We start from the raw sequence: 26,250 nt of genomic DNA, 5'->3' as shown, positions 1-26,250 counted from the left end.
GGCACAAGGGTAAGGGGATTCATGGAGATAGCAATAAGTAGAGGGGTTTGAGAGAGACACAGGTGAAAGATAGTTAGAGAGATGTGTCAGGGAGCGTAGGGATAGACACAAAGGAGGAAAGACTCATGAAGTAGTGGACCTGCTGAGAGACAGAGTGAATGGGATATACAAATAGGGAGCATAGGGTCAGACAGAAGACATAATGGCATAGTCAGGTGTGGGGGCATGGATGGAGACAGGGCAAGATGACGAGAGGGATTGGGAGAACCATAAAAGTGTAAGGAGGATGACATGACAGAGGGGTAGGGTGGATGGAAGGATTAACTGGAGGAGGATATAGAAACATGGAGGACAACACAGAAGCAGAAGACTGATAGAGATAAACAGTAAAATAGTGTGTGTGTGCGGTACACATATGAGTGGAAGGTATAAGAATTAGTAAGGTATGGAGGAAGGATGAAGAGTATAAGGAGAGTAAAGCTTGGGAAAAGAACTGAGACTGTGAAAGAATTGGGGAGAGAATTAAGCTTAGCTGAGAGAACGAAGCAGGGTATGAGATGTGTATGGAGGCAGATGACTTATGGGCTGCCACATGCTAAAAGAGAGGAAAACAAAATGAAAAGGAGAAACTATATAAAGTAAGAAACACCCAGAAGGAAATACATTGTGGAAATATATAATTATGAGGATATATTTGGAACAAAGGGTGGATATAAGCAGTAAAATTAATTAAAAAAAAAAGCACACAAAAAAAATAAAAACACCCAAACTACTTAACTGTAACCTAATCTCAATTTTGAAGCAGACATGTTGGTAGATACGCTCCTTTAGAAGTGTCTTGACCAATTACAGTTAATTTGCAGATCTATATAAGTTGTTGAAGCTATTACCATCAGCCAGTATTTATAATATTAGGACTATAATTCTGCATCAATGTCTATTGCTCTTTTTTAAAAAAAAAATATATATATTGTTTATTTTTCAGTGCATAGAAGTAGTTACAAACGAAAATGCAATGCCACGACAGCATAGATAAGTAATTCAATGAGATATAATGGCATGACATATAAAAACAATGCACATTTTTATAATACTAGCAAGAAACAGGTGAGTTAGTCATGTCTGCTGAGATAAAGTTATGAGTGTTGCAAGAGTGTTTAACTGACTCATGCTGGAGCTTAGCCAGAGTAATGACCCAGGAGGTCGCCACGTTAATAAAAATTGGTAAAGGAGGCAAGGTAGGGCTCTAAGTAGAGAAATAAACAAAAAACGAATAACTAATAACAAAAACAATTACAAGAAAGAATGCCCCAGAGGTATGAAGAACCCCCAAAAGAGTGAGACAAAGTGATAAGATTATTTAGCTTGATCTGTTCGGTCTCCAGATACCCATCATGGGCAGAGCACAGTCCAGCACTTGGGGAGAGCACTGCAGGCCTTCAGGCCAGAATGGAAATCGGTGGGCCATAGCCTGTAGTTTCTGCAGCCACATATGGTCCTTCTGCTTAGGGAGTGCAGGGAGCTTCAGATGAGGGCATGGGGTTGACCGTCGGTGCGAGTGTTCACTCTTTTGTGGTGAAGCGTTTCTGTGCATTCTGCTTTCCAGGCACTGCCTGTAATTTTCAAAGAGCCTGTCTAGCTTGGAGCCAAGATCATAAGGTTCATCACGTAGGGTAGGGAAACACGCTGTCTCCGCCATGTTAGGTAGGTCACACTGGATACCGCCAGTGTGGGAGGCTTTTCTCTGTGCTTCTCCAGGGTCTGGGTCACCCTCCTGGGGTGGACTGGGTCTTCCCTATTGGTGCAAGGGGGGTGAGGGGTAATGTGGCGCTCGTTTGGCTGTGGGTACTAGGCACTTCCAGATTGGGAGACCCGCTGCCTCTCCCGCTCGGCACACACTAGGCCGCAACTGCTGTGGTGGGGAAATAAACTCCCAACGGGCATTAGACCGCTTCTCGGCTTGTCAGGTAGGTCAGGGAGCACACATGTCTCCTCAGGTAGTTTTGGTTTGTGCCAGGAAGGTATCATTGAGCCGTTCATAGCAGTTTTATGGTGGAGCTCAGTCTAGATGCGTGACAGTCCATGACAGTCAGGCTCCGCCCCCGTCTACTGCGCTTTTAAATATGTAAGAATGCTGTGCTTTGTTAGCAACAAACTACTTTCAATGGACTCTATTAAGTATATCAGATGTGTTTTTTTTTTCCAGACTCACCAACACTTCCTTACTCTTTGCCGCAAGAGAGGCATGTTGATGAAGAGGTGCAACGGGAACCCAGAGCTCCAGACATATCAGACATAAAGTACTACCAGCAGCAGCAGAGTGAAGTCCCTCCTTCACGCCTATCTCAAGAAGATCGTCTTCAGAGACTGGAAGAAGTCATACTTGGCTTAACCAGCATGCTCGACATGGTTAAAACTCAGGTGACCAGCAATTAATAATATCATGGTTCAAATATTCAGATAACTTCAGCAGCATGCTACATTTTTATCGATGAAATTAAGATATTTATTCCTTTTGTAATACGGTTACACTGGTTTTGTTTAGTGGAGCCTGAACCTATTCAACAAGTATTAGTATAGCAAGGGTTTCTAAAATATGTAATTAAACACTTGGTAACAATTCTGCTTTCCACATAGGTTGAATGAAATGTATATCAGCTGTAGCATCAACCATATGAAAGTGCATATGTGTTAATGTGCTACAAACAAAAAGTGACATATACTTAAACTTTTATTAAAGTGCAATGTGCCCAATTCACACGTATAATGTACAACACTGCTAAATATAATAAAGTGCTATCAATTTGTGAAAATATACAGTGTAGCACTTTACTTACATATATATTTTGCCCGTATATTAGGTAGGTTGACAGGCTTGCAGGCAATTTCATACAGCATATAACATGTTAACATAGGTTTTTGTTTTTTTGTTTTGTCTTAAAGACACAGCAGACTTTTTTTTTTGTATTACTATGTGTTTTGAGCTTTTACATATTGTAAGGTGCAGCTTTGTATAACAATTTCAGTGTAATAATTTTTAGCGCCATACTTACTTGTTTACTTTACTCTGTATATGTATGAAATTTATGCCTGTATATATGAATGAAATTATAGCTGCTACTCAATTTATATTACAAAGCATTGCTTGACACTGTTCTAATGCCCACAGAATGCTGATCTTCAGGTTAGAGTAAAGGCTCTAGAAAGCTGTGAATGTCGCCGACCCTCATGTTTCTGGGAAGGTCAAGAATATCAGGACAGTGAAACATGGAGGAAAGACACATGCAACATATGTGTATGTGTGGGAGGAACTGTGACATGCTCGCTACGCAAAGATTGGCCACAGTGTCTTGGTAAATTATATATATTTTTTATAAATATACTTTCTAATCTTTTTATCCTTTTATTTTTCTAACTTCTTTTAAAAAGATGCCAAACAAAACTCCCCATCAGAGAATTGTAGTAGTTTGCTTACTTTATGTCTTACACTGTTGAAGTGATGTTTTAAATATCTCTTCAAGCTCACTGCCTTTACAGCTATGTCAGTGCATACACATAGATAAGTGCAGAATATAGTACATTTTCATGACTTTCCTATTGTTATTGCTTCTGAAATGTTAACATTTACAGCAGGGGGTAAGTTGGAATCACAGGGCCCCGGTGAAGGAATTGGAGAAGACCCCCACTTATGATATACATACACTTCAATGCACTCACTGACACACACACTCACTGACAGACATGTAGTCATTGGCATACACACTGTTTAACCAACACACACTTTCACTGACAGACACATACTGACATACACTCACTGACACACACACTCAGATACACATACACTGACAGACAATACACGCACTCACTGACAAACCCCAACATTCACTCACTGATTTGACACACTCTGACAGACATACACACTCACTCACTGACAGACAGACAGACAGACACACAGACTCACTGATTTGTGGTGGTGTTGCCCCGTGTCTGTAATTAAGCAAGTCAGGTTTCTAGAGGTTCAGATCTGCAAACAATACAATATTTATTTTAGGACAACTCCTTGCTTTTGCAAAAAGAAGATAGATACAGGTTAGCAGAATAGAGCTGCATTATACAGATACTTGCAAGATCCCAATCAATGGAAAAATCAGTAAATACTTTGGGCATCGCTAGATGTTGGCATGGTATTAGATCATTTTAAATGGGTTTTTGGTTAATGTGCCACAAATAACAGCTGCTGTTCCATCATGGTGATGTTTAGTTTACCCCTACAGGTTGTACCTATGAGGGAAGAACTTATAATAACAAGGAAACTTTCTCTTTGGGTCCCTGTGCATCATGCATCTGCCAGGTAAGATCATACAACTTTTGCAAATCTGTCTTTATCCTGCTAAATGCCAGCATATCTTTAACTTTATGACACATATAGAAAAATCCCAGAATTAATGTGGACGTGCTTGCTTGAGATTAACATTAGTTCTAGACTGCCTTGTTTTCCTGCAACAGGAGGACTGTGCTGTTTCTGCACTCTTTGCTCATGCACGTGAAAGATACTATGTGCAGAGATGTGGGGTGAAATCCATGTTTTGTTATCAGACAGCACTCCCTAAACTATCAGGGCACACTGCTCCACAGTGACCTCTATATTTCCTAGTACAGGGATAGGCAACCTTCGGCACTCCAGATGTTTTGGACTACACCTTCCATGATGCTTTGCAGCATTATGCTACAGCATTATGGTTGTAAGAGCATTGTGGGAGATGTAGTCCATAACATCTGGAGTGCCGAAGGTTGTCTATCCCAATCCTAGTATAATGCAAATCAATTTGAGGACCAACCCATTAGGAAACTCCACAGATAACCTTTCCCACCCAGGGAGGTAAATTTAGCCAACTGAATTGCCTCTGAAGTGAACTGCCTGGCATTCCTATGGTTTGGCATATTTGATTAGTCTGTATACAATATCTTTGATTTCTAAAATGACTGGTTTTAGGTCTGGTAATGCTATGCAGAGTAAAGGGAGTATGGAGTGATGCAGGTTAGTTGTAAACATCTGTAAGTCATCAGCAAAAGCCGAAACTCTTAGAGGGACACTATAGTCACGAGAACAACCCCAGCTTAATATAGTTGTCTATAGTCTGTCCCTGCAGCATTTTTTAATGTAAACACTGCCTTTTCAAGAATAAAACAAGTTTATATATATATATATATATATATATATATATATATATATATATATATAAATATACCAAAAAAAGGTAGCCAGCACTCAAGGTCTTGTGAAGAAAAATACATATAATAATAATAGTATCTACTATGTCCTGATGAAAGTTCTATGAGATGAACTGAAACGTTAACTGATTGTGGGATCTTCGTATTATTACATTTATTTTTCTTCACAAGACCTTGAGTGCTGGCTACCTATATCGTGTATATCGTGCAGCAGAGCAGAAAGACTGGGAAGCTAGAGTACAAAACCTACGGGCTGTATATATATATATATATATATATATATATATATATATATATAAATATTGTGGCAGGGTCAGAGAGGCTTTCTATGTAAGTAACAGATTGTAGCGCTCTCTATTCCCAGCATAGGGTTAATTGGTGGAAGTCATGCCTTTCAGGTGAATGTAATTAACCTGCTCTAGGGGTTTAAAAGTTCAGCCTCTGAACAGAAGGATGGGAGAACCACCTTCTGAAGCAGATGAAATCTAGAAACGACTTTAGGAAGTAAGTTTTACTAGCTCTTAGGATCACTCGATCATGAAATATATGAGTGTGTGATTCATCACTAGATCACCGCCACCAGAAAACCTGATTTATGAGCGAGGCGTTGAATGGAGATATCCTGCAGAGGTGCATAGGGATATTCAGTTAAATCATTTAGGACCATTGGTAAATCCCATGGAGGAGCTGTGTTTCTGGCTGGAGGGCGCAAGTGTAATGCTACCTTAAAGAACCTTGAGATGAGAGGGTGAGATGCCCATGAGGGCCGATAGAGCTGAGAACTGAACCTTTAAAGTGCTGAGGCTGAGACCTTTGTCCAGGCCTGCCTGTCGGAATTCCAGAACATGGAGGTAAGTAGGGTGTAGAGAATCAAAAGACTTTGCCACAGCCCAATTTTGAAGGTTTCCAAAATTCTGTAATAGCAGGCAGACGTAGACTGTTTCCTTGCCTTTAGGAGTGTATTAATCACTGTTTCTGATAGGCCCTGGCTAAAGAAGGGATCCCCTTTCAACAGCCAGGTCCCCAAGTTCCAGCTGGATGGGTTGGAGTGAGTCGCTGAACCCTGGATTAGAAGGTCCGGGGAGATTGGAAGTAACCAACGATGGGTCAGAGTCATTGTCAGTAGAAGGGGATACCAAGGTCTCCTGGGCCAGATCGGAATAATGGCTATCACCTTCTTTCCTTTCTTCCTGGTTTTTCTCAGTACCCAGAGATTAAGAGGCAGGAGAGGGAACACATACCCCAGGTCGAAGTTGCAAGGATGGGAAAGGGTGTCTTGATCCAAAGCTAGAGGGTCCTTGGAGAGGGAAAAGTAGTTTGTCACATGAGCATTCCCTCTGTTGGCCATTAGATCTACCTGGGGTATGCCCCACCTCTTCATCAGAACCCAAAAGCTGAGAAAATCTGCCAGAATATTTTCTGTTCCTGGGAGATAGATTGCATTCATCCCCTTGATATAAACTTGCGCCAAGCGCATCAATGGAGTAATTACTTGTAAGAGAAGTTTGCTTCTTGTGCCTCCTTGGTGATTTATATATGCAACCACTGCTCTGTTGTCCGTCTGTATAGATAGCCAAGGAGTCTTGAAGGCCATGTGGAGTATGTATATGGTCCTCATTTCCCACAGGCTTGAGTGACGGTACCTTTCTGATGGGTTCCAAGTGCCTTGAATCCATACAGATTATGTCTGAGCACCCCAACTTGTCATGCTTGCATCCATGATGATAATTTGCCGAGGGGGATCTTCTAAAGGAAAACCTCTCAGTAGATTGTCTTGCTATAGCCACCACACCAATTGATCTTTTACTGCTTGTGGAATTTGAATCATTTTGTTTCCAGTTGTTGTGATAGTGGTTGAACTTATTCAGGAAATTTAATTGGATTGTTCTTTAGTTCCATTGAGCCCAGCGGACTAATCCTATGGTTGAGGTTAGCGAGCCCAGAAGGCTGTTATGGAAGATTTGGGGAGGACTGAGAGAATCTGCATCCCTCAGGTCTATGGACATTAGCCAATCCCCTCTGTTGATGTTGGGAATAATAGTGGATATGGATTCCATCTTGAATGATAGGCGTTTCAGAAACATGTTGGTTTTCTTCAGATCTATAATCAGTGTCCATTTCCCGTTGGGTTTTGGGGCCAAGAGCACTGTTGAATAGATACCTTTGTATGTTTCTGAAAGAGGCACCTTTTCTATGACACTTTGGAGAAATAGTTTTTTGACACCGGATATCATGGCTTCCCCTTTCCCCCCCCCAGGGTTTATTGACCTTATGAAGGAGTTGATTGGAGGAAAGGAGTCAAAGTCGATGATGATGATGGACATGACCCATGAGTTTGATATATTCGTGGCCCAGACAGATAGGAAATAATGAAGTCTTCCTCCTAAGCAGTCTGTGTGGGCCTGTCAACCTTCAGAAGTTTTTAGAAGGGACTCTCGATCCCCCCCCCCTCTGTTGGTTTTAAAGGAAGATGAAGGAGGCTGGTAGGATCTCCAAGAAGCATATCTGTTGTATTCTTCACCTGGTCGATATGATCTATGGTCTCGAAAGGACTTGTCACAAAACCTCTTGTCTTTCCATGCGGTCGAGTATGGGTTTCTCTCCCCTTGAGGTTGTAAAGCTTTCTTGCTGTCTGCTGCTTTTTGAATAGCCTCATCAAGGACTTTTCCAAAAAGGAGATCCCCCTGGAAGGGAAGAGAGCAAAGGGAGGATTTCAAAGAATAGGCAGCCACCCTAGAGTGTAACCACAGGGCTCTTTTGGCTGAGACAAATAATGCCATGCTTTTGGTAATCATCTTGGATATATCCAGGGATGCTTCGGAACTGAAGTCCGCTGCTAGTCTGAAATCCCTAAGGTTGTCCAGAAGGTGTTCTCTTCTTACTCTTTGGATATCTTCTTCCAGGTTATCTAACCATGCTTTCATAGCTCTGGACAGGGTGTTAAGGGCTGGGTGTAAAGCTGAGCCAAGAGACAGATAAGCCTTTATGAGGTTGGCATCCAGTCCTTTCTCCATAGGTTCCCTTAAATATGCCATGGAGTCCATTGGAAGCATGGTACGTTTCGCAATATTTATCATAGCCACATCTATTTTTGGGATCGCAGTCCAAGTTTTGCAATCCTTGGAGGTGAAGGGGTAGATCCTCGGATTCTTATTTTTTAAGTTAACTTTCTTCTCTGGCCTGGCCCATTCATTAAGGATAATTTCCTTGATAGAAGGATGCACGGGAAATGAGGGTTTTCAAAATATTTGTCAGATTCTAGGGATTCTGTCTTTTCTTCCTGTAATTTTAGGTTATTTCTTATTAGGAAGATAAGTTACTCAACAGATTTGGAGTCTAAGCATTTAGGGGCAAACTCTGTATCCTCCTCCTCATCGTCAGAAATACTCTTTAAAGTATTCCAGTTCAGACTCAGATGAGGGAGAAGAGAATTCAGCTCTTTGACATTTTCTAGAGGAGGTTTGTTTTGTAGAAGCCTTAAAGCCTTCAGCTATGGCTTGGGATATCCAGGTTTAAAGTTCTTCATGAAGAAAACTTTTCCTGGGCTGGATGTCACTTCTGACATACAGGTGAGGCACAATTATTATTTTTTTTATTTATAATTCTTTATTTTTGTAGTGCTTTGCAGATTTCACATATAAACATAGACATTGCAAAAGGTAATAACACATCCAGTACAGAGCATCACATGTCTGATTCACAGCACTATTTTTAAAGTAATGTGGTTTCATCAAGGGTTAAACTTCTGTGTCAGTTACAGGTTACGACATATGAGATGGATACAGAGAAACATACTGACATTTTTCGTGGGTTATTGGGTCGCAAGCTTAGCCAAGATAGGTATAAAGGCAAGTTACCACCAGGTAGAGTGTAGCATACTGGGCAGACATCAGCAGAAGGCATGAAAAAATAAAAAATAACATTTACTTTAACATTAACTGAGGAGATACACACTATCAGTAAATGCAGCCTAAGTGACCTCTGATGTGGCTAACAGTGGTACAATACACGTTGTGTGTCTTGATTCGTATATGTTATCTGAAACTGGGGTCGCTGCTGGCTCTGGCAATGCAGAAGATAGGAAAAAGCAGCCTGTTCCTAGACATGAGGTGAGTCCCTGTAATGCACCTAAGAGGCCCGCTGAGTCCCAAAGTCCCGCCGTAGGCCACAGTGTGTACAGACCGTTGTTGACAGGCTTCCCAGCTGTTGGATGGTTATAGTCGCTGTACTTTCCAAGCCACAGTGTACAGGTGCGGGCTGCAGTATAGTGGAGTTGGTGCATGGGGATGACTTCCCTGAGTGCACTTCCAGTGTTTGTCTCTGGCGTCAGTTTGAGGACCGGTGGTCAGGCACACTCAGTCGGAGTAGGCACTGAGCCAGCGTCTAGGGATTTCCACTGCAGTGTGAGTAGGTGTAATAAATGCAGGCTGTTGTGGTTCTTGCCTGTCTTCAAGCTTATTCCAGGAATATTCACTTTGAATGACGAGAGCCATCTGAGAATCCTCACGATGTCAGCTCGGATTGTGAAGTATACGAGCACTGCTGCAGCGCGCCACATTTTAGTGAGGTCGTGTGGGAGCCTTTTGCTTTCGGCGTTGAGCCGCCCAGGTTGGTTGCTGAGGTGGTAGTTTGCCTGCTGGGGACCGGGATAACCCCCGCCGGTCCAAAGGTGGGGGTGAACGGGTCCAGGAGGGCCTCAGGTACGTTGTAGTCTAGTAGCAGCCGGGGCAGAAAGCGAGGCAGCGGCCGTCTGTCCCACTCTCCTCCCAGGTAGGCCTCCGTCCTCAAGCCCCAGAGCATCTCTCCAGGACCCAGAATCACCCAATTTCAGGTGCTCCAGCTGCACCGTGACACTCCAGGACCTTTTACTAAAGGCTTCCAATGTGTTGCAAGCAGAGTAAGGTAAGTATTTACCCGATATTTGCTGGATTTCTCGGGAGCCACAGTGACTTGCAGCCTGCTAGCATGGCCGCCCGGCCCCGCCCCCCGAGGCACAAGTTTTTACTCTCTAGAGCAGTCTAATTGCAGGCCAAGCAGCGTTTAGATTTTTCCTTATGTTTCCTGGGGGATCTGTCCCGGCTCATGCTTGGGCTGCAAAATAAAAGGGCCATGTAAGTAACTATGGGGCCCGTATGACACTCTTTTATTCCACTTATGTAGATATAAACATTGTCTCAACTATGTTTCTTTGAACCTGAGCAGTGGGAGGCAGAGGGAGAAGACATCTATAAAAAGGAATAAAGGTGGCGAATTGAGAAGACTTTTATTGCAAGGGAAATTATTTCATTTCCTATGAATATTAAAGAAATTGGAGATAAAGAATATAGTCTTACCTTAAGTCGAGAAAGAAAATACACCGGCAGTACCAAAAGATATTTCTTTGGAACAGAAAGCACTTGTCACTTTAAGAACCGAATGGAAACCTGTAACTTTAAGAGAGGACAGCTTGCGCATGCGCAGATTGTTCGGGAGAACGCTGAGCCGTTTGCACCTTTTCTCAATGTCAGTTCATGCCAAATTATGAGAACAGGTATAAACGAACTGATGTAAGCCTGGGAATCCCTTTGAAAGGTAATGAACGCCACAGCGTTTGTACGGCAGAAATAGACAAACGGACAGGGAATCACTTACCAGTGCGAGGCTGACCACCTAGTGAACATCTTACGCCCAAACGAAGGAGCTCTGCCGACCCGTGAGTACACGAAATGAGGAAAGGACGAAAAATTCCCGAATGAGGAGGAGAAAGGACTACCTCCTAGATTGCCTCTAGGTAACCTATCTGTCCGGTTATGGACAGGAAAAAAGACTGAGGTATGGAAGGAGGAGGGACCTATTATTCCTCCAGTCTGGTTCTCTCTCTTTTTCATTGGTTGATCCTTTCCTGATCTGGTTAGAGGCGGAGCTACCCATAAGTGATGCTGCCATGATTAGACAGAAAATGTGGTTCTTTGTTGAGCTCATTTGCATACGCCTACCCAGAATCCCTTGCAGTAGTGAGAGCACTGTTAAAGTGAGATTTCTGTAGGAAAAGCAAGTCTTATGGCTTGACTGGTGTGTGTATTTGTGTTTAGCAATGTATTAACTATCCACTTACTTCAGGTGGAAGGGGTTTTCATCCACACTTTTTTTCCCGACCACAACTCTGTCTCTCTCTATATATATAAACACAAACACACACAAAATTGCTTGGCACATTTAGCATGTGCTTTCCTGGTTTACAGGATTTATCCACAAAATATTGAAATATATATTTTCAGTAAATCAAAAGATATATATACAATATCTTAATATCTCAGTATACAGCTTATCTGAGAAAACAGGAATTTCGAACAAGTGACAAAGTACAAATGTCTCACTTATTGTTAAGATTATAATAAATAATAGCAAAGGAGATGTATAATTTGATACTATTTATACATATATTGCAATGCTGTTGTTACAATGTTGTTATGAACTGTCAAAGTTTAAATGTTACAGCCATAATTTATATTATGTGTGTTTTAAAGAGTTTGCTAAATTCTTGATATTTAGTTTCTTTTTACAATGTGTGATGATCAGTCACATCATAGTGTGATTATTTTAACAGTTTGTTTCTATTTTTGTTTTATATAATGTCTGGCAATTTTGCTGTGACATCCAATTTCTTTCCACTCTAAACATCTGTGTTTTATTATATTACTAGCGAAAGGCAGGCCATTTTGGGTTTTGTTTGTGTGTGTCTGTTACTGACAGGCTGAGAAGGATGTGTGCTGAAGTTTGCTGAGAGTGGATATATGCATTTCAGAAGTCATGTGTAATATAACACCTTTATTACAACGGTACAGCGTAGCTATACTCAACAAAACATAGAATACAGTAAAATCAGATACTTGTATACCATTAGCATACACACAAATTTAAGTAATATACATTGTATACACTTTGGAAGACATTAAGAAAAGGGAAAAACAAAAATAAGTTAAAACGGAAACATACTATTCTGGAGGTAGGGGTGATGAGGGAGAGAAATAAGTGAAATTTTGAGGAAGGCCTTGTTGTGTATGAGTTTATAACAGAGCTCCACAGCAATAATACTCCCTCCCAGTAATGTGTCTTTAAAGGGACACTATATGCATCCAGATCACTTTAGCTCATTGAGTGGCCTTGGTGCAATGTCCCTGTCCCCCTTAGTCCTGCAATTTAAATATTGCAGTACTAAGGCAGCCTATACTGGAGGCTACCAGTCTCTGGGTTCCTTAAATAACACGTCAGTGAAATCCAGCATCAGTGAAATACTGATAATTGATTCAATGCTTTCCTGTGGGGAAGGTCTAATGCGGAGAAGGCCGAGCACAGACCCAGTGCAGATGGACATTGGTGCTGTAATCAGGTGGGTAAATAAAGTTTTTTTTTAACCCTTTATATGCCAGGGGAGAGAAACACAAGTTCAGTAGCAATACTAGCAAGCAAAGACCACAACAGGGCAGAGAGAGACAGGAAAGGTAAGTATTTAAACCCATTGCTTAACTCTGATTGGATAATTTCCAATCAGAGTTAACAATCACACGTGGGAAGTATCTATACCTCCCACTGTGATTGAGGCACTGTGCCTTTAACGCCGGGTCAGGTGGCTGACCCTGGCATTTGCAAAAATGGGTCATGCATGCTGCCGCTGGGGGACGAAGAGGAAGACGCGGGCGGCATCAGAGGCTGGGAGGATGCCGCTTGCTGAGCGCACGAGGAGAAGGGGACTGCGGACGGCTGGAGGGTGAGTGCCGCGAGCGGACTGCAGCCTCCCCTCGCAGCCGCCCGCGGGATCCTGACAGAAAGAAGGGGGGTACACTATAGAATCTCTTTAAACTACAATTAATGTGTTTAGAGATCAGTCTGTGAAATACATTATTATTTTTCTACATTGTATTTTAGTTTACAGGAAAAGGGCTGCGCCAATTAGATAAACAGTAAAAATAATAGTAACAATAATAATAATAATAATAATACAATACTTTTTAATATCACTATTTAGGCCGCACACCCCCTTGTCAGCAAAGTAAATGGAGAGATAACTCACCTTATTTCCAGCATTTCTTCTCGTGACTGACCCGACCCCCGCTATGCCTCCTTGGCTGAGATCATGAGTCTTGATGATCTCAGCCAATTCAATGCTTTCCCATTGGGAGGCTATTGTGCATGCTCTGCAAAACACTTCTCTGTGTCAACCAACATCTCCTCATAGAAATGCATTGAATCAATGGATCTCTATGGGGAAAATGTTGCCACTCCATGCAAAGTATGGAGACGCTGAATGTCCGTGCTACACACTGTGCAGCACTGCTCCAGGAAGCACCTCTAGTAACAATCTGAGTGACTGCCACTAGAGTTGTTATTAGGCAGTGTGGAGACTATGAGCCTATAAACCAGAGTTATTACACAAGTTAGCATTGGATTCAATGAGATGAAACAAGTTGAGATCTGATTTAAGTCATTTGAGTTTGTGCTAGCCTCACTTAATAAAAAATTATAGAATATATTTGATTTTCATTGAAAACTGTCAACAGTTATATTTTCTGTCTTCCGTGGTCAGGCTGACTGCCCTTCAAGAAGAAAGGAATATCTGACTTAAAACTGCAGTGCTTGCTCGTAGATAACACTTCCTTCTATAACATTTGAAATAAATATATTTTACACAAATTGCAAAAACAGACTTCCTTACTGTACTTTATTTTACAACTGAGATTAAGAGCACATGTACACACTTTATCACGTTATGCCAATCTGATGTTATCGTTATTTCCATTTTAAACAGTGACATGTTTTTACTAAGTCACTTCATCCATGTCATCCCGTGTAATCATTTACCAGAGCATTTTTTGGACATGGCTTTCTTACAACCTCATACAACTGGCAAAGCATGATGGTAGACATTTGTAAGTAACAGCTGGAGAACTACTTGTTGACCATCCCTGCTGTACAGTAATGAGCATGTACACATGCTTGTCTGTTTTAACATATATTATTTATTATAAGCAGTTTAATATTTTTTTTTAGCTGTGTCATCAATTAAATCATTTTAGCTTTAGAGAATGAGTACATAAAGTTACTTAATCTAAAGCATCTATCTTTGTTATAAAATGCGAACATCATCACTCAAGCTTTTAAGCACTTGATGTTTGTAAAATAAAAAGGTTACTGTATTTTTAGTTACTTCCTTGATGGTAATATCAGAATGTCTGCTTTGTGTTCATCAACCAGACAAAGCGAAGTTTCTGACTTTGCATCCATAATAGCACCAAAATGAATTCTGGTTAATTGTGCCAAGTTAGGTTATGTTTCTTATGTACTGCCTTCAATGATTTTAGATCAGAGTCTGTATACCTGAGTCAAGACCAGTGCAGGAAGATCATACATAATTTCACCTGCAATTTTCTCTGTTTTTATCTGATATTGTTTATAATAGGATGGGAAAGTGAATTGCTCTGTGAATGCTTGCCCACCCGCCGCCTGTGCTAACCCGGTGACACTTCCAGGTGATTGCTGCCCTCAGTGTGTAAAAGGTAAGGCATGTTTTGTGATAGTTAAATATGTGTATTTACTAAAACATGCCACAACAGATCCTTCCATAAATGTATTGTAAGATGTGTTTGATTTCAGCATATCTAGTGCTCTGCCCAATTTTATGAATCATTTATTAAAATAAAAGACCAGTATTGCTGTATAAGCCCCTGTCACGTAGAGTTCTACTTTATGTGAATTCCTTGTTTCAAGCTGTTTCAAGATTTCTGCAACAGTTACTATAATAACATGTTGAAACTCGTACTCGTTATTAACCAGAAACATGTCTTTTGGTTTTCATACACTAGTCTTACAAAATAGCTTGCTTGTTTTTATCCTCCCATGTTCTATTTGCAGTTTCGCAAGATGGTCACATCTCATCTGACTGGCAGATAACTCATTTCATACTTCAAATGTATTTTTCACAGCAAAATGATGTTACTCCTCATAGTTTGTTGGATGCTAAAGAAACAGTAAATTAGGCTGAAAAATGCACAAGCCCACACAGAGCAGTTTTTCCCACATCCACATCCTGGATCCACATCCTGGACTAAAAACGAATAGCACAGACAATGCCAATTCAGAAAAGGAAGGTTGGAATGACCTATCATTTTAAGCATAAGACAATTTATTTACATTTTATATTTTCCAATTGTTCACTAATAACCCAACCTGAAATAATAACAGTGATAATAGTTTCATGACAACCATTGTTTTGTATTCTTCGTTTTAGTACAAAAAAAACCATATTCTGATCATAATTTGTGATTTGGTAGATGTCAGAAACAAACAATCTAAATATGTTCTCAATAATAAGACAAAATACCATATAGTGGATACCTCTTCTAAGATAATCATTGTTCCATTCTCGAGCTCCGTACTCACCTTGGCAGCATAGCTTGCAGTTTGTCATTACGTCACCAACAGGCAGATGAACTGTTAAACAAACTTCCATAATACCTAAAAACTCAATCAAAAAGAAAGTGACCTGTAGGATTCCACCATTGCTTGTTTCATTAAATCACAAACTTTTTAAAAAAAATTCTGTGACAGTAAATCCAGTCAACGAAATGCAATGAAATAGTCTCTCTTGATTTCTGAATTTTGGGCCTTTGTGAATAGAGTAATTTTACCCCCTTGTATATATTTTGTTTAAATGTTTGTTTTAATTTTGTTTACCTTTCCCACATTTAATATGTGGTTAAATATATCTGCAGTGTGTCCCTGTAGTGTAAAAGAAGTGTTGGATTCAAATTGTACTTTGATAGTATGTTATTGTGAAATTAAAAGTCATAATCACGAATAATATATAGTGCCTTAGTGGCACTACGAAGTGAGATAATATATTGCTGCATTTTATTGGCTTGATTTACTATGATACGAGAAAATACATCATGCAATTTACTATAACGTGCAGTGGTGGAATCTCTCTGGTGAATGCTGGCCTTTGTTTGAATTTAAATATGTTGGCATTAAAAATCCAGGCAGTAATTGTGCTTCATGTGTTTTAGTCACTTCAGGACCTGCGTTCGTCAAATCCCTTGTTTTGGCATATTTGGAACATTACTTTGTTTGGTTCATTCTGTATATAAAACATATACAGGAAATGGACTGTTTAAAGCATTTCTTCAGATAAATTAGTCAAACTCACTCTAACACATACAACACAACCACATGTTCTTCAAATCAAGTCAGTGGAAATATTTTAATTGTACTGAACATGAACTAAAGGCTAAGAGGACAGGCAAAACTTGCTTTGGTTTATGCGTTGGCCGGTTACCCATTGATATATTTAGAGACTGCAATATCTGAAGTCATCCATCCTGTTATACTATGATGATAATGTATGATGTGAACTGTGAAGGTGTTTGTAAGATCCTGCACCATTTAGGCACAAATCCTTGTGCTGCATAGGTCATATTGATAGAGGTTTTAGGGATATGTTATGTCACACCTTACAACTCCAGCAACTTCCATTTGTCAAATTTGATTCATACTCCGAAATAGTGGACAGTGGACTGAGTGCATTCAACCCTGATGCTTGTGTGGTCAGTTATTTTCTTACTTGTTTGAGTGGGAGACCAGTGACCGGCTGGCAGGGATCTTACCTGGAGTGGGAGTCCGGCAGGCAGAGTTAAGGCACCCTTTGCAATTCGGCACAGACCGAGGGGACTCAGGACAGAAATCCCCAAGGCTGTGACACAGTGCACTGGGGCTGAAATAACCAGTGTTTCCTGGAACGCAGTACAGACAAGGGAAATCCAGAAGAGTAGTCGGTAACAGAATCAGAAGTCAGGGCTGGCGGCAATCAGGCAAAACAGTAGACGAGCAGGGGATCAAAACCAGGAGTCAGATGAACAGCAGTGAAACCAAACGGAACAGGAAATACGATCTGACAACGAGAACCAGACTTGCGGGGTTTAAATAGGAAGACTCAGCCAATGATCATGGAACCAGGAACAGGTGTGCAAATCCCAGGCAAACAGGCTCAGACTACAGGATACCAAGAACATCTAGAAACAGTCAAAGATGCGTGGAGCCCAATGTAAGGATCCTGACTGGGATGCAGGAAACTCAGGTTCGATCCCAGCCAGACCCAAATACACAATATTGTGTAAAGCACAATGATGATCCTGACACCGGCTGAACACATTAGTAGTGTCTTGGATGCACAAGAGCATGTAGTAGCTTGGAGATATTAAAATTCATATTCTTTATGCATTATCAATACAGTGACCTATAGGAACTTGGCTAGCGAATAAAATGAATACTCAGTACTCACATTTCCAGTGTAAAAAAATAAATAAATCCAGATCTAGATATTATAAGCAATGCTTTCTGTCCTTACTCATCCTATTAACCTATCTTCACAGACTGCTCTGATGGTCGCAAGGATGGCGATACCTGGAAATTAGAGCCATGTGTTAGCTGTACCTGCCAGGTAAGACAAGATCCAGGAAGAGTGGCCTGTCTCCTTATGTTTATGTAAAATAACAACAAATATGTAAAATAACAGCAAATTGCTGTGCTGAAACTAACCGTGGCACTGACAATATATATATATATATATATATATATCTTCTAAAGAACTAGAAAACACATGATGTTATTATATTTCATACACAACGGTACCAAGTAAAATAATAATTTGAAAGGAATTTTGTTATGATCAATATATATAATATATATATATTCATTATTTTGAATGACACATTGTTTTATTAATTTATGGTGGTATGGATATATGAGCATTTAACTAGACCAAGCATAGGCAATCTTCTGCACTCCAAATGTTGTGGATTACATCTCCCTGCCAGCATTATGGCTGTAAGGGCATTAGAGGAGATGGAATCCACAACATCTGGAGTTCAGGAGGTTGTCTACTCCTGAACTAGAATATTAGGAGCATCTTTTTACGCTCACCACCAATTAAAGGTATGCAGTTGGGGAAATAATGCTAACGTTGGTACAAATATGTAATTCAATCTGGCTGCATGTCATCTGGTTCTAATAATGTATCCCTCATTTTAATATTTTTGGTTAAACTTTTAAAATGAATGATTGAATATTGATGTATTGTTTTATTTTAATATTAAAAAATATATATTATAAAACTTTATCGAAAAAGCTTAAATAATTTAAAAATCATAATATTTTATATTTCAGTTTTAAACAAATAATTAAATAATAGTGAAATACAATAAATATCATGGCTCTATACTCCAAGCTAGGACAAATAACACAACATAGAAAGTTAGAGTCTGGTTGGTGTTACCACCTTCCAAGCTCCCAGCTGGAGTGCAGTGCTATACAGGTGTATTTAAAGGTGTATTATACATAAATAGATACATAAACACGTACCCCTTTAAGAATGTTTTAAGGGGTATACATGAAAAATAGAAAGAGACAAGAAATAGTACAATATTGTTTGATACAAGTGGAATAATTTGTTTTTAGCCAGTGAGTGGAAATAAACTCACAATTTTAAGAGCCTTTTCTTTGGATTTAGGCTCCAAACTCAAACACTTCTGTGTCTTTAAATTAGACAAACAGTACCTATCTTAAAGCTTGGTTTCTCTCTGTTGCTCTCCACAATATACATAGAAGGGAAAACAAATAGAACATCTCTGGGTTTATCCAAAATATAATGAAGGATGGGTGCTCACCTTTTTGTAACTGGCTCTAAGTATGCTGACTTTGTATCAATTTGCAGGGTGACACTACCCTTACCTTTAAAATGGTAGATTTTATGTTTTACATTTTTTTTTTTACATTTTCAGTAAATTTAACATTTACTTTTATCTGCATCCTGTACCTGGTTCCGGTTTTGTGTAATACATCTGTATAGTGCTGCACTCCAGCTGGGAGCTTGGAAGGTGGTAACACCAACCATACTCTACGTTTTGTGTTTAATTTTTTGGGTGATTAAAATTTGTGGTGGGATTCTGGGAGTACCCACAGAGTGTATCCAGCAGCTAAACTAAATATAAACGTAAGAATATAACGCACCCTTTTTTGACACACTGTTATGTGCTCTATATACAACTTGGAAAGTGCTGCAAAGAAATTATGCCAATGTATATATGTTGCTATAAATGTCCAATCGTAATGTTATATTTGCATGAATACTGTTTAAAATCAAAGTGGGCTATATTACCTGATAAATCCACTTTAGTGAATCGACAATTATTATTATTTATAAAGCGCCAACAGATTCCGCACTGTACATTGGGGGTCTGACAGACATGTATTTGAAACCAGACAAGAAGGACGCAGAGGAACAGTGGGGTTGAGGGCCCTACTCGATGAGCTTCAAATTTAAAACATTTTGGCCAAAATATGTATTTTGGAGAAATTTCTAATAAAACTATTTTAGTTTAGTTTAGGCAGCACTCACCACCATCTGAGAATGCAACAATGCTTGTCCTGTTATATAGCAGTAACTCTAAAAGAAATGGAAAATGTCCTCCACGCCTCTGTGTAGTTGTGAAGAAAATAGCAGGTTATTCGAGACTTTTATTGCCATTAGGGACTTTTTATGTTTTATTGGTTCGGTAGCAGTAACTACCGAACACCGACCACCCCCGGCTCATTATCTTTAAAGAAAACTGTTTATTAAGCACTCTCCCTGTGTGGCCGCCGTTCGTATAGCCGAACGCCACGTGCAAGAGAAAACGGCGGCCATCTTGTTTGCACAAAAGGAGGCAGCGGGACTTGGTCGTCGAGTGTCTGGAACTAAAATCGGACACTCTACTTCCCGAACACCGGTCAAACCATACGAAGCCTGCTCCCTTTTCCCGAACAGCCAGAAGAACGCTGTTCGGTAGTTTGGTTCCCACAAACCAGGGGAACAATCGCTACTATGAGCCAGAGGGCTCCATTCGTGCATTAATTTGTTTTTATGACTTTTTGAAATAGACCGACTGCACAGCCTAAACTCATGGAACTGTTTCTGGGCAGGAGCCTCGTGTGCGGTTGGCCAAATGGGACTTCCATAAAATTTGAAAACCCCTGAACTGATCTGGGTGATTTTTGGATATGTTGGTCACCCAGATCAGGGCTATCATGGGGATGTGTTTTAGGAAAATATGTTTTTACTGCCTGGAGATAATTGAGATAATTGAGTTATTAAGTTAGCTGACTCAATTATCTCACAGGCAGAGAGGAGGGTATTGTCTGTTTGCATTCTGAGTGTTCATCTTTGTCACTGTAATATTATTGGCTGTAACCTTTGTGTCCCTGTCCCCCACAAGGCCCATGTGGGAGTACCCCTTGCATGGGGACTTGCATAAAAGCCAGTGTGGCACCATTAAAATTGATTCCTGTTGTGCCCTTCATGAAGTCTAAGCTCATGTTTGGGTAACTGTCTACTTGCGGAGGAGAAACTTCTTGGAAGCTGAATTCATCTGAAACTATTCATATCTAAACCCAAACTACAGCTATAATCACTCAGGCTCAGCAGTTCGGGAGGAATAGGCAAACAGGGTATCTACTATACCAGTGCTCGTAACTGCAGTGTATTAAAATTCTTTTATTAGTGTCACGTTAGACAATAACATATGAGGTGGCACTAATAGGAAAGTAACTACAAAAATGTATCTGAGTACAGCACATATCCCTTTTCAGTGAAGATGATGAATACAAATGTAGGACAAAAGACCAATAAATCATGATTGTGTCATGATTGTGCTGTCATGAGCAGGAACAAGATAAAGATTAAAACCTGTGCGTTTAGTTTGGAAATAAACATACTGTGTGGGACGGTAGGCTTATATGTGCTGTTAAAAACGTATCCGTCTATGACAAGTGCAAGTGCCTATATTAAAATATATAAGTATATATTAAAATATAAATTTATTGTACGTATGTGCGGTAAAATGCGTCAGTATTACAATTGGACCCAATATGCCATAAATTGCATAATTTGATTAAATGTGCCAAAATATTTCTACTATATATCTTCTAAAAGACCCTTTGATATGTGGAGCACAAGATGTTTCCTGTTTGCGCTAAGTGGTTTAGATTATAAAAAAAAAACATTCAGCTGATAATTTTTATTAAAAATTGGGGAAGTAGAGAATGTGATTGGGCTTTGACAAGGTGTGAATGAAACATGAGAAAAATAGGGATATTAAAAAAACGAAACAAAAAGAGCCTATCTACTAAGCTGGGATCAGTGAAGAAACGACGATGGAATTAAGCATTTTTATTCCAAAACTGGCTGAATTGTAAACATTCTACAGGTCATTTATTGTTTTGTACTTGGCTGTTCATTCCTAAAATTTGTAATACCCTTGTCAGTTTCTTAGTATAATATCAGTTTACTTAATAAAATCTGTAACAGGTATATTCACTAAACTCCAAAGTGTAAAGAGGAGAAATCTGATTTCGAAAAATTTAGGTAACAGTAGCCAGACACTGACTTTAGATTGGTTAGGAAATATTGTTAATATGCTATGTTCAATACACAGAGCGGACTTGTGAGGTGTACCAATGAAGTTTGTGGTCAGGCACCATGTGAGCATCCATTCACCCCTCGTGGGAAATGCTGCCCAGAGTGTACCAGCTGCCGGTACCAAGGAAAGTTTCTGAAGATTGGAGAAAGGTTTCAACCAGATCAATGTACCACATGCACGTGCATGGTGAGTAGTGGATGGATGCAGTGGCGTCTCTAGGATTCATATTTAGGAGGAGGGTACATGGGCCAGGGACAAAAGTAGGGGCGCAGTTATAAAACAAGTGTATGTGTGTGTGTGTATATATATATGTCAGGGCACCGCGGGCGGCTGTAAGGGGAGGCTGCAATCCACTTGCAGCACTCACCCTCAGTCCCTCGCCACGGTCTCCCCTTCCCCTACCTGCACGCTCGCGTCCTCCTCCTCACCTCCCAGCGGCAGCATATATACGCTGCACACTGGGAGCCCACATGCTTTTACGAACACCAGAGTTGGTCACGTGACCAGGCGTTAAAGTCACAGTACAATAATCAATAATAAGTGCGAGGTGTAAATATCTCCCACGTGTGATTGTTAATTCTGATTGGAAGTTATCCAATCAGAATTAACCATAGGATTATTATACTTACCTTTCCTGTCTCTCAGTGCCCTGATGTGGACTTGTGATACCTGTATTGCAGTCTGTTCGTGCGTCTCTCTCTGGTTACCGATTATTTGGCTTGTTATTCCGATTTTCCCGTATTCTCCATTCCTTTGACCACGGCTTGTTTCTCGTTCTCCTGTTTTCTGGCTCCCTTTACTTGGCTTGTCTCCTGACTATTTTTGGTGTGCTTATCCCGGCCATTCTAAGGACCTGTATTGCACCCTTTACTTTCTGTGACCTGTTAGCGTGTTAGGTTCCCGAATCGTGACAGCACCTACCACAATGGATTAAAGAATCAATGTTTTTTCTGCCCCACCCACCCCCCATCCGTGTCTCTGTTCCCTTTCATGTATTTTCTCCCCCCTTCCATATAGTGTGTTTTATATGCAGTGTGTCTATTTAATACATTGTGTCTGTGTGTATAGTGGATGCAGTGTCTGTGGTTGTGTAGTGAATGCAGTGTGTATAGTCAGGGCCGGCCTTAGGGGTGTGCGAGCTGTGCGGCCGCACAGGGCGCCATGGTGCAGGGGGCGCCCTGCGGCCGCATAGCTCACACGGCATGTCTGTTAGCCTTGCGGCTAACAGACATGCCGGGCTGCTGGGCGGTCGGGCGGCGCTGGCGGGCGGCTGGCGAGGGAGCACTTCCTCTGAGCTGTATGCTCAGCTCCCTCGCACGCCGCAGAGTGAGGCTGGGAGCCGGAATATGACGTCATATTCCGGCTCCCAGGCTCACTCTGCGGCGCGCGAGGGAGCTGAGCATACAGCTCAGAGGAAGTGCTCCCTCGCAAGCCACCTGCCAGCGCCGCCCGACCGCCCAGCAGCCACTGGACCACCAGGGAGGAAGAGACCCCCCCCCAGCATTCCCAAAGGTAAGGAGGCTGGGGGGGGGGTGTCTAAATAAATTTAAAAAAATGTGTTAATGTTAGTGTGTGTCTGTGTATGTTAGTGTGTGTGTGTATGTTAGTGTGTGTCTGTGTATGTTAGTGTGTGTCTGTGTATGTTAGTGTGTGTATGTGTCTGTTAGTGTGTGTCTGTGAGTGTGTTTGTCTGTTAGTGAGTGTGTGTGTCTGACTGTGTGTGTGTGGCTGTCTGCCTGTGTGTGTGTGTGACTGTTTGCCTATGTGTGTGTGTGTGTGTGTGAGACTGTCTGCGTGTGTGACTGTCTGCGTGTGTGTGTGTGACTGTCTGCGTGTGTGTGTGTGACTGTCTGCGTGTGTGTGTGTGTCTGTCTGCCAGTGTGTGTGTCTGTCTGCCAGTGTGTGTGTGTCTGTCTGTCTGTGTGTGACTGTGTGTGTGTGGCTGTCTGACAGTGTGTGTGTGTTTGTCTGTGTGTGTGTGACTGTGTGTGTGGCTGTTTGCCTCTGTGTGTTTGGCTGTCTGCCTGTGTGTTTGTGTGTGGCTGTGTGTGTGGCTGTCTGCCTGTGTGTGTGTGTGTGTGGCTGTCTGCCTGTGTGTGTGTGTGTGTGTTTGTGTGTGACTGCCTATGTGTGACTGTCTGGGCAGACTAGATGGGCCGAATGGTTCTTATCTGCCGTCACATTCTATGTCTGTGTGTGTGTTTGTGTGTGGCTGTCTGTGTATGACTGCCTGAGTGTGTTTGTGTGTGTGTGTGTGTGTGTGTGTATGGCTGTCTGCCTGCCTGTGTGTGTGTGTGTGTGGGAAGGGGTAAGGAGTGGGGGAGGGGGGGGGGGGCGCTGTGAAGATTTTTTGCACAGGGCGCCCAAATGCCTAAGGCCGGCCCTGTGTATAGTGTATCTAGTGTTTTGTTGTGGATGCAGTGTGTCTAGTGGATGCAGTGTCTGTGTAGTGGATGATGCACATCATTCTGTACTTGATTCTATTACATAATCTCTGTTCATCCATGTGAATCAAGGCAAACTCACTGTACATATAGTGAAATGTTTTCACATATGGTTGTTAACAGTTTGTCACAGGAGAAGTAATAACAACATACTACTAAACAAATACATTTGAGGGGTTGTGATAAGTCTACGAGTTACCAGGGATAAATGCAAAGGCTCTTTCAAAATTTCCACTGAGATAAATACGGAGTCATTTGTTTTTTTTTAGTATTATCCTAGGGCAGGTAGCCTTTCTGAATCATTGTCAAGATTTGCATTTTAAATGGAGGTCTACATATTATATGACCATTACCCTGCTGGAATATTCCCTAGAAGCTGTGGATAACTCGGATTAGTATCCAAGTCAAGCAAGTAGTACTTATGTATTTATTTGCCTAAGCTTAAGTTTCCCCTTATCCCATCTCCTTTCTTTGCATAGTTTTTTTTTTCTTCTTATGAATATATTCCCATTGACTGTTACTGCTTGATGTCTCTGTGTAATAGAATGGCACGGTGCAGTGTGAGAGAGAACGCTGTGCGGAGCTATCCTGTGGAAAAAGATACACTCCACCTGGAAAATGCTGTCCTGTCTGTCAACAAGGTGAGTGTTCTGCACCTGTCACACATACACCACCATTCACTTGTTACAAATGCTGATTTAGCTACCTTTTGTGAAAGAGCATGGTTGCATGTGAGAATGAGCATTAACAAGAGTACCTGGGTAATACTGATGTCTAATTTATAGATAGAGTGCGTTGAATGGATGCATCCTTAGTTTTTCTGTATGTACATGTACAGACCACATTGTCAGAGAAAGAAATCATTTTTATTAACTCTTACTCAAAAAATGCTGACTAGGTCTGATTGTTTATAATTTTATAATGCAACCTGTGCTGCGACAGAAGCTCTATCCTCCTGTTTGTAGATGCCTGTAAATTTTTTTTTTTGTAAATATGATTTTTATTTCAAAGTTATGTGATTCATTCCGAGACGTGCAAGTCTCCACGTACAGTTGTTAGCAATATTTAGGACTCAACGTGAGTCCAACCATAGGAAAACAGTAATGCACAAATATAAACTTGTGGGCGCGCAGGCCCCATGTAGTAGTGGACTCGCAGGTCCTCGTCAGTGATCAAAACTTCTGTGTCGTACTTCACATATCCATAGTATCAGTAAACAAAAAAAACAATAACAGATTCTCGTGGGCGCGCAGGCCCTATGAAGCTCAGAGCTCACAGGTGTACTTCAGCAGTCTGCAAGCAATATTCGTCTGGCCAGATCCGTAGCTATCATGAGTTAGGTCTGGTGGCATGTAGGATCGTAATGGGCATTGCGGGTTCGGCTACCGACCAGGTCTTCAGGTGTGTAGGTCGGTGAGGCCGATGGGCATAGTTGTGTACGTTAGTCGTCAGTGCCCAATGCTCGTGTTCATGCAGCCTAAAGTGTCTGCTTGCTCTTGGTTACGGGTTTCCGTCTCTCTAGTCGGTCCGAAGTAAGGGAGTCAGGGAAAAGGGGGGCAGGGTCCAGGTAGGGAAGGGGGGATAGGGTTAGTCTACTGTCTCTGCTTTTGTTAGTCTTGGGGTATCGGTCGTGTAGTCCGTTAGCATGGACTGGAATTCCGGTTTCGTTGTCGTCAGTATCCACTGCGTCCATATGTCTAGGTAAGTCTGCTGTTGTTTTTGCGGGCCAGCCGCGTACATGATAAGTTCCTCAACTGCTCTGAGGTCCTCCATTTGGGCAAACCACTGGGACAAGGGCGGGGCCGTTTTATTCTTCCAAAACTGTGGGATTAATTGTTTTGCTACATTAATAATTCGGATCGTGAGTGTCTTTTTATATTTGGACGTGGGGGTGGGCGTGTGGTGGAGCAGCATAGCTGCCGGTTCAAGGGGTGGGGGGTTATCTGTGAAGCGGGCTATGACTTGGTGGATAGTGCGCCAGAACGGTTGAATCAGTTCGCAGTTCCACCAAATGTGTAAGAGTGTGCCAATCTCCTTCTCACACCTCCAGCATAGGCGGGAGTCTTGAGAGTTTATGTGGTGCGCAG

At 41.3% G+C, this 26,250-nt stretch overlaps 1 protein-coding gene across 1 annotated transcript in view; it reads left to right on the top strand.

The window, feature by feature from the left end:
• The window catches only part of KCP (kielin cysteine rich BMP regulator), a 130,623-nt gene that overhangs the window by 36,609 nt on the left and 67,764 nt on the right, over positions 1–26,250 (top strand). Inside the window, exons 4-10 of the mRNA XM_063448335.1 lie at positions 2,207–2,421; positions 3,170–3,353; positions 4,275–4,351; positions 14,669–14,765; positions 17,637–17,704; positions 21,735–21,905; positions 24,708–24,804. Coding sequence (XP_063304405.1) covers positions 2,207–2,421; positions 3,170–3,353; positions 4,275–4,351; positions 14,669–14,765; positions 17,637–17,704; positions 21,735–21,905; positions 24,708–24,804 — 909 coding nt within the window. The remainder of the gene's footprint in view (positions 1–2,206; positions 2,422–3,169; positions 3,354–4,274; positions 4,352–14,668; positions 14,766–17,636; positions 17,705–21,734; positions 21,906–24,707; positions 24,805–26,250) is intronic.

Source organism: Pelobates fuscus, chromosome 3 (assembly GCF_036172605.1).
Source record: "Pelobates fuscus isolate aPelFus1 chromosome 3, aPelFus1.pri, whole genome shotgun sequence".
NCBI lineage: Eukaryota > Metazoa > Chordata > Amphibia > Anura > Pelobatidae > Pelobates > Pelobates fuscus.
Note: the sequence above shows the minus strand (reverse complement) of the source record. Positions and strands in the feature narration are given on the sequence as shown.